Here is a 14,533-nt window from a genome sequence, read left to right on the forward strand (position 1 = left end):
AGGACAGGAATTGAATTTCATTTGTGGAGACGAATTTTACATGTCTTCGTGTTGACAATGTTAGAATATTTGCAACAACTAATCTAGTGACAACAGTTGTCACTTGAAAATTTTTGCCAGGACTTATCCTCTTCCACACTACGCCGTAAAACCTTTCATACTAGCATAACTTCAACTTTATATCAAGGTATGTAATATTACGCAGCAAAGTTTGTCTATAATGCAGGCAGTGCTAAGGAGACTTACGCTCTACTTTGAATTTTGCGTTACGCAAGTTTATCTTATGTTATGGAAAAACTCAACACACTAGCAACAAAATGTAATTTCTGGATGGGCAATTAAATTAATTTTTAAAGAAAATTGATAGAATTTTTCTACCTAGAAGTCCTTTCACACTTGGTCGGACGTTGAATATCCATTCCTCGCTTTTAACTTTTGAATATATTGCTTATGATGATTTCAGATGACGATTATAATTTTACGTTGAGACTCGTGTGAAAGAACTTGTTAAACTTTAATGGTGATATTTGACATAGTGCAACTTAACAACTGAACATCGAAAATTACGTACATAGTGTGAAAGCCGCTTTAGCTTTAATTTCTAACAGCTCCGCAGTCCTTCATTTTACACACATTTAATTCCAAAAGTAAATAAAAGGCAAAACTATAAATGCCAAAAATATGCGCTAAGATTATAGTAAAAATCCCACTTGAATATATTTAAAAACAAATAGAAGATCAATTTTTATTTAAATAGCGTAAAAGTTCCAACATAAAGATAATCTAAAAAGGCACTTTCATCGAAGACATATACAGGACTATCTACTATATGAATAGAAACATTCCAATAATATTTTGAGAATTTTAATATCAAGTAATAAATAATAGATTTAGAAACAAACCGAAACGTGCAAATACAGTACAAATGCATAAATATAAGAGTGTGACAAGCATTGCTGCGCCTCTTTAAAGCATTAGAATCATCCCAAGCTATCCTGCTATCTTCGGCCTTCCCAATTCCTCACCCTTATGCATAAATGTGTTCACTCCACTTTTTTTGGGAAATGGAGTTATGAATGCCATCTTGGATCATTTTTTTTTCTGCGTCGATTGGTATATTCGATAAGTTTTTTAGTCCTTTAATGCTGAAGCTATAGATTTCGCGTTTATATACACAGTCCCATTTCAGCCAATTATAATTAAACATAAACGTGTTCAGTCCACTTAAACCGAACCCCTTCCCAGGATTGAGCAGGGAATATGAATGGAGCAGAATACCTGCACCTCAGTGGACTAGGTTCAGAATATCCACCAGAACATAAACCTGTCTTTGAGAGTGATGAAGAAATGCCGGCAGAGAACATTCAGGAATCTTTGGCCGTTGAAGTGTCTGAAGGAATAGGGCTTGACTCGATAATGATTCCTGGTTCTTGAAAAGTTTTTACTTTTGATCATCAAAAAGGACAAAAGTTAGGCGGACTGCACACGTTTGCGCGATCTATTTTTTTTTCTATTTCAGGCAAAACCAGATTATGCTTAAAGGTGTTCATTCCATTTTCTAAAAAAAAAAAAACTATAAAAAATAGACTAATTACAACAGTATCACTAAAAATAGCAGGCAAAGTTTTCCCGGATAATTGTTTTGAAAACACCTTTCAACCGCATTTTAATAAATAAAAGTTCAAATAGGGATAAAATCCTTTTAATAGACAGCGATGATGTTAACAGTGATAGAAATTCACAAAAATACCAGATATTTCGGTCACATATGCAGTGACCGTCATAAGTAGTAAAACGTCATCAGTTTTACTACTGATGACGGTCACTGCATATGTGACCGAAATATCTGGTATTTTTGTGAATTTCTATCACTGTTATCATCATCACTGTATATTAAAAGGATTTTATCCCTATTTGAACTTTTATTTATCGTCATGGAAAGGCAGTGTGGTCTCCGAAATTATCTACCGCATTGGAATTTTCACGAATATTTTTAAACTTTATTTTCTCTACTGTAACATTTGAAAAAGTGGACTGGGTTTGTTTATGCATAACTGTGTGTAGTTGTTATTGAGAATTTCCCGCTAGTTCACTAACACATAATTATCTGCTAGGATAAATTTGCTACTAAAAATTCGCAAAAAAGTACAAATTTGATGGAAACTCTAGAAATGAACCTTTAAATGTAAATTAAAAAAAACTTATCTCGTACTTAAAAACGAAAATGCAATACAAAACTCTAACACATAAGTCACCCACAGAAGTTTCTTAAATGAATAAATTTGCGAGTTTTAATTTAATCTTCGTATTTGCTGAACATGGCATTCATAATCCATCGATAATTTGCTTCAATAAAGTCTCGAGTTTCTAGTAAATTCCTTCCTTACAATGTTTGTTGAGACATTATTCATCGAATTTTCAACGAGAAACGAACAGTACAAACAATTCTAATCAAGGAAATTTAAACAGATTGGGTCGAAGAAGGAGCGTACGCAGTCATGTTTGCCTTCGGCGGCATTGTTGCGATGAGTTGTTTGTATTAGTAATATTAAAGAAATTGAGATTCCAAAAACTGAATTAATTCCCCTGAAATTATTATTTACTATGTGTTAGAGCAACCCTTAATTCATTAAACCAGTTCTTATCTGTCGACAGCGACCTTAAGCACTTATTTGCATTGCAAAATTTAAATACAAATAATAAGACTGAAACACCCCTGATAAGTCACAAAGTGCCCATAAAGTAGGCAACGCTGCTTTTTTCAAAGAATAGCTCATATTTTAGTGGTTGAATGATTATGCAGAAGGAGTGGTGTTTAATCGGAAGTGCTTTATTGCAACAGTAACTTGTCGGTGTTATCTGGAAAGTATTAAAAATCATTGCTTATTAAAGGTGTGATTTAGCTAGTTTATTCGAAGTCCATTTGGGATACATCGTTCTTATCATCATTCTTTTGCCCTTCTTCTGTTGGCGTAATATGAGCTTCTGCTTGTTGATTTGGCAAAATCACATCTGGAACCGGATTGGGTTTTTTAACTTCGTCTTTTTTAACTGAAATAAGGAAAGACGGTGAACGCCTGTGGTTTTCTTTTTCACTTCTGAACTGGAAGTAGTAAGCAAGAAAGTGGACAAGTTCTATTACAGATAACCAAGAAAACAGACGAACAGAGAAAAAGAGCAAAAAAGGGACGACCCTAGGTAAAAAAAAAACAACAAAACAACTATGAGTTTATGATATTTGATGGGCACAAGTGCAAGAAGAATAGGGAAGGGGGAGTTCTAAGGGTTTTAGACCACGCATATAGTTATGTTAATGATCTGAAATATCCCCATTTTAGTCCTACCTAATGTGTTAGGCGGAACATGAAGCTTCAAATCTCCCCAGGGCCCACAGGAGTTACGAAGATACTACCGACACTAAACTTACGGACAGAAGCGGATCCAGGGAGAGGTTTAAGGGGCGAAAAATACCCATGGGGAACCAAATCAGTTCCCTCCCCCAAACATTAATTCTGTATCCGCCCCTGACTATAGATAAGTTTATTGATAACAGATATCCATAAAATGTCCTTTTCCTTGTACTTAACGCCGAACAATAAAGGTTTGGACACTTTTCATCATTTATAAGAAGAAAAAAAAATCACGCATAATAAGCTGTAATAAGTCTCTCATCCCAAAGTTTAGAGCAAGTAAGTAGCAGCCTTGAAACTGCAATATATACATAACAGAAAATAAGGAAAAAATTGAATGATAACCTTGAACCGAAAAAGTATATAGTAGCCTAAGAAGTAATAAGAAACTTAAACAGCAGTCTTGAAACAAAATATCAGGTAGGAAAAATTGATTACATTGATCGAACAAATGAAAAACCTTCTGCAAAAAAATTGCAACTAACGTTTGCTCCTTAAACAAACCAAAATGAACATTCTAGCAGATGTGGTTAAATCCAAATAATAACTTTATATTTTAATTTTTAATCTTTTATATTTTGATTTTTAAGGGGAGGAAGGATGAATGCCCCCTACTTTTTCATCCAATCGGTTTAAAAAGTAATTAAGTTGGTAAAATAGTCGTGCAAAGCACGACTATTTTACTGGCTCAATTTTTTTTTTGGTAAAAGGGCATTAGGTAATTTTGGCAACATTGCTTGCACGCAAGGAAAGGAAATCCTTGATTGTGTGGCATCAAGGTGGACCTTTCGTTAGTTTTCCTAACAAAATGACTGCCAAAAGTGCTGGAGGGTCACCTAGAGGAGTAGCACCCCTCGAGGAAATCATAGCAAGTAAACGAGACAACATTGGACAGGATTCTGATTAACGGATAATCCTTCTGACTTTGGTCTGTTTTGGTGGGCTTTTTTGTGATGAAAAACATCTTCCTATCTAATTTATCTATTATGGATTGCCTCCAAGTAGTAACATAATATCTGTAGACACATATATAAAGATTGGGAGGTAATAGTCTTGAGATTGTCAGGATAGAAGAGCATCGTCAAGTGAGGAAAACCATGTTGTGACCAAGATGGGACCAGGATTGCACAAAGCCTCCATTCAACTGGAGGTCCCAGGAACTTCTTGCTGTCCGATTATAGCCCTATGTTCACAAAGAAAGGTTCGTTGCGGAAAACGCAATACGGTGCGTATTCTGCACTGCATCGCCGCAGCCACGAAGCCACAGAATCTGTTCACATCAAAAAATTTAACCGCATAGTCAAAGTCTAGACATACGCATAGTCATAGCCTAGGCTGGGCTATTAGAGAAAAGCTACCAAATAAATAGTTGCATTTGCCAAAAAAAGGGTGGGAACACAGAATGGTAAAACAAATATCTCCTCCGTTTCTTTTAGTGGATTGTGAGCTTTGGTCATACTTTGGTGGATAGCTTGCTGCTAAAACAATCCAGTCTACTGTTCACCACATCCTTATCCGGCAAATTTGTCTCTCTCAAGATCTCCCCCCAAGCGTTCTGAATTAAATTGGATGTTTTATGCTCAGGATGACTTTTGTCATATATTATTTGATGAAATTTAATAACTAAAATCATTTTAAGCTCACGCGTTGGATTTTTTCAACGCGTGAGTCTTGCGGAAACCGCAAGGATGAGCGGCAAGAGACGCATACGTTCCTCAGAAAAACGCAATCCTCAGCGGTTTTCCGCATATCCGTGCTTTCTGTGAACATAAGGTAAGCCGGCTTAAGCGCTACGTGTACACTTGAGAAGATGTGTTACCCCCCTCCTGCATTGGTTCTGGGACCATTGCGTTTCCCGAGGCTAAAATAATTTCAACTATTTAAATAATGTGAAAATTGCGACTTGGAATATTACAACGTTAAAAATAGTTATCATATCGACATTTTGGGAGGTATTAATAATAGAATACTTGTCGCTCATTTTATCAGTAACAAGTGCACGGTGTCAGTCATAGTAGTATATGTTCCTGTAATACTGACTGATGGAGATAGTAGTGACTTAGATAAATTTTACATACAGCTACAGGAATAAAGAGACAGAGTCCCAAATAGAAATGCAGTTGACGCTTGAGAATTTGAAGCCCTATAATTTGAATATTTCTATAATTAGAACTAAATTGAAAAAAAAAAAAAAAAAAAACATCTTGATGATTTGAATTTGTAACGAGAGCATCTTGCTGGGCAATACTCTATAAAAACACATAGTATAAATTCTGCTGGATTGCACTGCTAAAGATGAGAATGTGAAAATAACAGTTGACCTCTATAATTGGGATTAATAAGGCCTAGAAAAATGTCTGTTCTACCCCTCTGCATAACTGTTTCAAAAATGTAGGCTTGCTAAGGAAATAGAAAAGGCCGCACGGTCATCAGAGTTATGAAATTTAACGAAATTCATCTCCCTAGACACAGAGTGGGGACTTATATCAAACTATTGTGAGTTTACTTTAGAGGATTTTGTTCACGGTAGACGATAAAATCGCTGCACATAGTGCTCTAACAGATGTCGAACGGTTGACGTTTCAAGATGAGAACAAGGAAGATAAAGAAGAGTCGCCATTCTCCAGTCAAATTAAGCGAGACATCATTATCGATCAACACCTTATTTTTCTGCGCTCTCAGAAGAAAAACAAGCCACAATCTTTTTTTACAACCCTCATCACCATTGAAAATGGATTGAGCAATGTAGAATGGAAGTCGCCCATAAAAAAAACTCACAGACTACTTTTTAAAATATATTTTTTGCTCATATGGTTTTTAACCTACTCCAAATGCATACGTGATTAAGAAGTTAAATATAAGAGTTTACATATATGTTTGTACACATATGTGTCATGGATTTTAAATAAAACCCTTGTTTATTGGAAATTCTTCCTTATCCCCCTTGATTATTTGAACTCTTATTATTTTGAAGATCTCGGTAATTTGAAGTTTTCTCTGCTTCCTTGAGTTTCAAACTATCGAAAGTCGACTGTATTGTAATTTTGTTCGGAAATTTCAAAGGCTATGTGGGTATAAATAGGGATAGATGGTATCCAAGCCAAGGTAAATTTGGTATATGAGAAGAAAACAGTAATTGTTACAGGCTGCTGAAATTTTCCAGGTATAATAATCCAGTTATAACCAATACAGCATCATGTCGTGAAATCGTTCATAAGTTAACATAGTATTCACATGATGGTAAGACAGCTAACCTTACTAATTAGGCTATGTTATTGTAGCCAAAGACTGACAGGATCGATGCAGGATATAAGGGGTGTATATAGGAGTGCTGATATTAATGTTAAAAGTAAACACCACCATCTAGTAGTGTCCAGGGTTAATTCAAAGCTGAAATTTAGGAAAGGTAACTACCTTTTAGGAAGCTATGACGTTGGTAGGCTCCAGTATGAATTTGAGAGAAACTTTCCAGGATCAGTTGAATACTAAACTGAAGAGTTTAAAATTTGACAATGTAGAAGACGGATGGAATAATTTTAGGAAAACAGTTTGTGAAGCCGCTGATGGTGTCCTAGGGAAGAAAGTTAGAAACACACCTAGTAATATTAGTGAAAATGTTTTATGTTGAATAGAGGGGATGGGGTTTTACAATAATAGTTTAAGTGATAGATCAAGGGGAAATAAGAGGAATGTAAACAACTACTACTAAAGAAAACATTAAAGTATGAACTAAGGAGGTGTGAAGTAGAGGCGTGGGTAAACAATTTTGAGAATGTACTAAACCGTGATAGAGTTACAGGAAAAGATATAGAAAAAAATGAAATATTTTTTTCTGACACCTTGGATGTGAAGGAAGATTTATTTTGTGAGGAAGAATTAGTGACAGTACTAAAAGGATTAAAAAAATATTAAGGCCCTAGGTGCTGATAGTGTAGAAAATGAGTCTTTTAAATATGGTGGTTATGATATTAGGAATAACTGACTGAAGATTATGAATACGATTTTTGAAAAAATGGAAGTACCTAGCGAGTTGAGGAAAAGTCTAATTAAACCCTTCCATAAGAAAGGTGAAATGAATAAGAGTGGCAACTATAGAGGCTTTAGTCTGATTTCTATGGGCAACAAACTACTTAGCATGATGATACCTTTTTGACTAAAAGAGGCTGTAGATAAAGTTTCAAAAGAGGAACAGTGTGGCTTTAGGAAGGGTAGAGGATGTGTCGACCAAATTTTCACTCTTAGATTAATTATTGAGATGTGCCCGAGTAATAAAAAACCTTCAATCCTCAGTTTTATAGATAATGAACAAGCATTTGTTCAGCTGGTAGAAAATCTTTAGCAAAGGTCTTATTCTTGTATAGTATACCAGACAAATACATTAAAGTGATTAGTTCTATGAGACGAGAATAACATTGTTGCCGTTAAGGTAGGAAATGAGGTTTGTAGCTGGTTCCGTATTACATCAGAAGTTAAGCAGGGTTTCGTTGTATTTCTATCTACATTTAAATGGATTTTGTCCTAAGAGGTACAGAAAAGGCAATGAGAGAACACGGAATCAAAGGGGGAAGTAAAAGAATATGAGTTTTAGCAAAATGAAAGAACTATTAGGGGTTTTGCAAGTTCAGGGTGCAAGAATAGGTTTGAAAAATTAATGTTAAGAAGACTGAATCGCTAAGGCTAGGAATAAGTGAAGGTGAAAAGCTGATGTTGGATAACGAGAATATTGATCAAGTGGACAGTTTTACTTACCTAGGTAGTATTACTAGTAAAGACGGTGGGTGCATTGAAGTAGAATACCCAAGAATAGCCATGTTAAATAGAATAGCCATGTCAAAAGAAGAATAGCCAAGGCCCAGAGTATTTTTCACTGTTGAAAAAAGTTTGGTAGAATAGGAAGATAAGTCTGCGAACCAAGATTAGAATATTGGAAGCTACAGTGATGACAGTGGTCAAGTGTGGATGCTCCAAAAACGAAAGGAGATTTGCTAGATGTTTTCCAGACAAATTACCAACGGATTGTTTTGGGTACCCGATTGACTGACCGTAACTCAAATAGTAGGCTGTACGGAAAGTGTGGTTCAATCCCGCTTTCTCGCGCTATAATGAGAGAGACTGACCGTCTAGCAAGGGCCGAACAAAAAGTAGGTCTTTCCCAAATGGGGCAGGAGGCTTTGAATAGATTTGGGATGGAAGAGGAGCGTGCGTAGCTGTGTCGGCCTCAAGGGGCTTGGTGCAGCAGTGAGTTGTAACTAGTAGTAGTAGGTAAATGGGCTGATGGAAATAAATGACGTGAAACCAATGAAATAAGTTCGGTCTCACTCGGAAGAAGAAAAAGAAATGAATTGCCTCTTTAAACATTTGCCTCTCAATTACTTGGACTATCTGTCTTGGCTTTTCTCTGTCTACAATTAGCCATGTCTTGATGCAATTCAACCTATGCAACAACCTACTGCAAAATACTTGATAACTTCAATTCATGAATTGAAGTTATCAAGTATTTTGCAGTAGGTTGCATCAAGACATGGCTAATTGTAGACAGAGAAAAGCAAACAGATAGTCAAAGTAATTGAGAGGCAAATGTTTAAATGGCTGGGGCAGGGGCAAATGGCATCCGTTGATTTTGAATTGAAGTTATCAAGTATTTGGCAGTAGGTTGTTGCATAGGTTGAACTGCATCAAGACATGGCTAATTGTAGACAGAGAAAAGCCAAACAGATAGTCAAAGTAATTAAGAGGCAAATGTTTAAATGGCTGGGGCAGGGGCAAATGGCATCCGTTGATTTTGAATTGAAGTTATCAAGTATTTTGCAGTAGGTTGTTGCATAGGTTGAACTGCATCAAGAAATGGCTAATTGTAGACAGAGAAAAGCCAAACAGATAGTCCAAGTAATTGAGAGGCAAATGTTTAAATGGCTGGGGCACGGGTAAATGGCAGGAGTAATTGCAATACCACCAAAAGCAGTCACTAAAAAGAACCAGCCAGTGGGTGAAGTTTGTAGACCCTCCTCCCCCAATCATTTTCGCTCGTGAAACCTCTGCTTACAACCATCATGATTTCAGTCGAAGCTGCAACATAAAAAAAAAAGCTAAGTATGTAGCCAACATTTAAAAAACAAGTTTTAAAGAAACTGTCTTAAGATAACGTTTTGCATTTAATACTATTTTGGAATTTGTAATTTTATTCAGATACAGCATAATTCAGCATTAAATCACGGAAAGAAAAATTTTAAGAAATTTAAAGCTAGACCCTAAATCTCTCAAAATTTAGTGAAATAAAAATAAAATGTATACCATTGAAATTGTCAAAGACCTAAACTCGATACTTACCACCTTCACATTAAACAACAAGGCAAAATCAAGTTACTTTTGTCGTTTTTTTGTTTTTTTTTATTCTTTTTTTTCACGAATGATCCTTCCAAACCAGGGGTAATAGAATATCGAGAAAGGACGGAAGCGAGGATACAAAGTGGCCTCTTTAAATAACAACGAGATCATGCCATAGCAAATCACTGTTCTCTGCCATTTTGCTGCACAAAACACCAATGTTTGCCCAAATAGGGTCAAAATGCCGGGAGTACAAATTCAATCAATTATTTATAGGTTAAAAACTCTTTCACTGGATATTTACAGTTCTCTATCTCCAAAATCAAGGTAAATCACATTTTAGCATTGGTAATGTGACAGTTGTGCTCTTTTTCTTTTCTCAATCCCAGCGGTAATCTCACTGAATCAGAACTGGTAGACAATCATTTAGGTGCTCATTTCAATGGAAATTAAAAGTTCTGATGCCCCTTGTAAGGCACGATAGAGTATCACGCCATAACGAAGTACCATTTTCACCCACAAAACCCTAATTTTGGCTAATTAGACCTAAAAACACTAATCGAAAACTAATTGAAACTTGTACATAAAATCAATTCATTCTCTTAGTCTCAACTTTCTTTTAAGGTATGTCCTATTATTTTTCCTCCGATACGTGCTGCAAGTAAGGGCGTATTGAGGGCGGGGTTTTTCTCCCCCCACCCCTGAAATGTTTGTCCAACCTGTGAAAATATAATAAAAATGCATTAAAACACGTTTTGATGCTTTTTTACCACCCCCTCCCCCACAATAGTCCTAGATACCGCTCTGGCTGCAAGCAACACTCCTCAGCCCCGACCTCTGCTGATTGAAGATCTACCGCCGTCCCTTCCCCTCTAAAGGCATTAAACAACTTTTATTTTTCTTTATTTTTACTTCCTGTTTTTTTGGTGTGAGGGTTTTATGTTTTCACAAAAAATCCTCGGTGACGAGATGAGCAATTGCTTCACCGGAATAGATTTTATTTGTCTTCTTTTATATTTTGAAAAGTTTCTACGGAATACGTCATTCATTAACCGTTAGTTAGTATCACCGAGCTTGTCACCGACTGTTTTTCACATAATTAGGCTAAACGAGGTTATATTTCCCAGTCACCACGCAACGACTACTAAATTACCCCGAGAGCTCAGGCTTACCTGTCCACAATGTGAGTTATCCGAAAAAGTGAGGTGTCCTTCACAATTTCAAGATACGCAAGGGTTTAAACCCCTTGTGCTACGGGTGCACTAACCCCGCATACCATGATGTAATTGAGCTACATAATCATAAAGTAATCTCGCAAATTCAAAAATCTATCACCCATTACTTCAATTTCACTCATTAGTGCACCCGTCCACGATGTAAATTACTATAAAAACTGAGATTTTACCCTCTTTTTCAAATGGGTAAGTGTTTTGGACAACAACCCCTAGACTATGGGTGCATTAACCCCTATATTACGGATCAGTTGAGTTAAATAACTGTGCTATAGAAAAAAGTAGCGTTGCGTAAATCTCGCATAAATAACTTTCAAATTACCTGTTTTTTCTAGCTCATCACTGCATTCATCACTGCTGCTATCACTTTCCTCTTCGGTAAATTGTGTTTCTAACGTAGGTAAATGCATAGCAGACGTCCGCAAGTCAGGAAACGATTGCGACTGTGCAGGTAATTGGGAAGTAAGTCTCGGAGCAAGAGGCCGTTGCTTTTTGGCTGGATTCCAATAGTGACAGTAACAACATCGAAAAGCTAAAATGAAGAAAATTAGGTAGTCGAATAATTGACACGGCGCATCTTTAAGTGTCTGAGAATCAGATCTTCAAAAAAAGGAAAGGGTCTCACTACGGACTATACCCATGTCGTACTTCTTTTTTTTCTAAAAACGTTAGAAAAAGCTGATAAAAATTACTAACATACTGCTCCACATTGGTTATTGTTTATAAAAAAATTATTCATCAGCTCTTAAATTTACAAAAATATAGTAACAAATACAGCAGCTTAAAGGTTAAGCTGTTCCAGAATGGACTATATTTTTGTCCCATATCTCACTACGGACTATACCCATGTCGTCCTTTTTTTCTCAAGAAGAGTTAAAGCTAATACAGAAAAATCTGATAAAAATCACTAACATAGAGCTACACATGGGCTATTGTTTATTAAAAAAATTATCTTAATTTTACAAAAATATAGCAAAAAATATAGCAGCTTAAAGGTTAAGCTGCTTCAGAATAGACTACATTTTGTCCCATATCCCACTACGGACTATACTCATGTCGTACTTCTTTTTTTCTAAAGAGAGTTAGAAAAAGCTGATAAAAATCACTAACATAGTGCTCCACATTGGCTATTGTTTATTTAAAACATTATCTTAATTTTACAAAAATATGGCTAAAAATAGCCATATGTAGTCCATTCTGTTTAAGAATGGACTACATTTTTGTCCCATATCCAACTACGGACTATACCCATATCGTACTTCTTTTTTTCTTAAGAAGAGTTAAAGGTAATGCAGAAAAACCTGATAAAAATCACTAACATAGTGCTGCACATGGGCTATTCTTAGAAAAAAAAAACACTAGCTATTAAATTTACAAAATAAAACTAAATAAAAAAAAGCTTCCCTGGATGGACCTCTCTCCCCTATAATCAGGGGCGTCCCGAGGGGAGGGGGGCAGGGAGGGGCATGCCGCCTCCACAACTTTTTGGCATTCGGAAAAATTCAGCAGAAATTTAGCAAAATACGCAAAAATTTAGCAAAATTCTTGATTTCCACGGAAAATTCGGCATAAATCAGGTAACAATTCGGTAAAATTTACGAAGATCGCCCTCCCCCAAATAAAATGAGCTACGGGACGCCCCTGCCTATAATATATATATATATATATATATATATATATATATATATATATATATATATATATATATATATATATATATATATATATATATATATATATATATATATATATATATATATATATATATATATATATATATATATATATATATATATATAGGTTTACACATACATTAAACAAAACGTACATTAAAAAAATGAACAGATACTCACATAAAAATTCAAATTCCTCTTTAAGGGCCATACCATTATGAGATTCGCATTGCCTACAAATGAGAGCATAACGGTTTGAGGGCCCATCCCCCACCATATAATCTAACATTCGAACAAACAACCCTCTCTCTCTTGGCAGTAATGGACGAGGCATCGGTGGACCTGGCTCTGAAACAAAAAATATACCCTTAGTTTGGTATATTTGGCGGGTTATCTGGTTGCAATTGACCATATTCTAGTTCAGTATCGCCAATTGGCTGTGGGTTTGTTCAAACGGATATTAAAAGTAATAGCTTATTGCAATTAACTTGCAATTAGTTGGATCTGAATCGGGACTTACGAACGATGAATTCTCAATAGCGGTAATTGAAACCTATCAAATTCATTATTTACTTATTGTGCGACAGAGCTCAATAAGCTGCAATTTGTTCTTTTCTAGACAGAAAATTCTTGTTTATTTATCTATCCGCATAAACTAATAACCATCCGTTAGAACCTTTTAGAACCTTTTTTAAAAGGTGCTATGCGGCTGCAAGATTTTTAACTCTAATTGTTTTTCTCATTTTCAACTACATAATTGTTGGTACAATAGGAACATTACTGGCGTACAGAGGAAAAGTTAGACCACAACACGTGACCATACCTTCAATTTTCAAACTAATTGCGTAAAATGAATTTTGATACACAAATGGCCTTCAATAAAGCATAATAAATACAACTAGTTCCAAGAAACTGTAAGTTCCAAGAAGCGGCGAGGTGGCGGGGCGGTTAGTGCCATATTTTTGAGGGGCGAAACCAATTGGAGTGTAAACAGCCACTTTTTCTGCCCCTGGGTATGGAGGATAGTCAATCCTTTGGGAAATTTGTTGCAAAGTTGTTAGTTATTTGCAGCAAACAAAGTGTGACTTCAAAAGGAAATTCAAGACTTTTCTAATCAATTCCAACGAAAAGGAGAACTTGAAGGAAATGATTTTATGCCATGTTGTTGGGACAGCTTAAAGTCTTAATATGTTCTTATTATAATTAAATGAGTTAGATATTAATCCAACTCATTTTACAAACAGTTCTGTGTGCTGCAATTTCAGCTTGTTTTGCTCGTTTTCTTTTTACTTTACACGAACTACGTACTTGGGCATACGCTGATTGATCGAATAACAGCATAATTGTTGGCAATTTTGCATTTTTTTTTATTAAATAGTAGTCGAATCTTAATCGATATTCTCAAATCACAAAATAATCATAATAAACTGGTAATTGTTTATAATTTTTGCAATTAATTTACCAATTACGCTGGAAGAAAACATTTAACTTGGGGTGTTGTTGATCGGGTTGACACTTTGACAATGATACCCTTGGCACCTCCACTCACAACAAAAGCATTTACTACAGCCGTAACTAAAAGAGGAGGGGACCCTCAATCCTGTATGCGGTCCTGGCATGTATATACTGTACTATTTGAAAAGCTCCCAGAGCATATAAATTTCAGATCACTATGCTACAAAGTAGCTCCTCTATTCCATGCCATCGTAAAAGCTCATTTATTATAAGCAATTAATTAAAAAAAACTTTTTCACAAAATAAGTTTTTCAAAGAAAAGTAAAGAACTCCGTTAAACCAAAAATGAGCAAAAATCAAATAGAACAAAGTTCCAATTGTAAAACTGCCACAAATCACCATAAATAAATAAATGAAATCGAAAAAGGAAAGATAATAC

The 14,533-nt window shown here is 35.5% G+C and overlaps 1 protein-coding gene across 2 annotated transcripts in view; it reads right to left on the minus strand.

Moving 5' to 3' along the window:
- Positions 1 to 731: 731 nt before the first annotated feature.
- Positions 732 to 14,533, minus strand: part of Lnpk (zinc-ribbon metal-binding protein lunapark) — a 78,494-nt gene continuing 64,692 nt past the window's right edge. Inside the window, exons 7-9 of one of the 2 annotated variants that reach the window (XM_089089357.1) lie at positions 12,820 to 12,987; positions 11,289 to 11,498; positions 732 to 1,558 (exon numbers count right to left, since the gene is read on the minus strand). In XM_089089357.1, the coding sequence (XP_088945483.1) occupies positions 1,455 to 1,558; positions 11,289 to 11,498; positions 12,820 to 12,987 (482 nt within the window). In that variant the 3' untranslated portion in view covers positions 732 to 1,454. Of the gene's footprint in view, positions 1,559 to 2,893; positions 3,052 to 11,288; positions 11,499 to 12,819; positions 12,988 to 14,533 lie in introns of those variants that run through there. The other variant, XM_089089356.1, reaches the window with a different exon arrangement.

Source organism: Artemia sp. Qi Xiang Cuo, chromosome 5 (assembly GCF_049724085.1).
Source record: "Artemia sp. Qi Xiang Cuo chromosome 5, ASM4972408v1, whole genome shotgun sequence".
In the NCBI taxonomy this organism is placed as follows: domain Eukaryota; kingdom Metazoa; phylum Arthropoda; class Branchiopoda; order Anostraca; family Artemiidae; genus Artemia; species Artemia sp. Qi Xiang Cuo.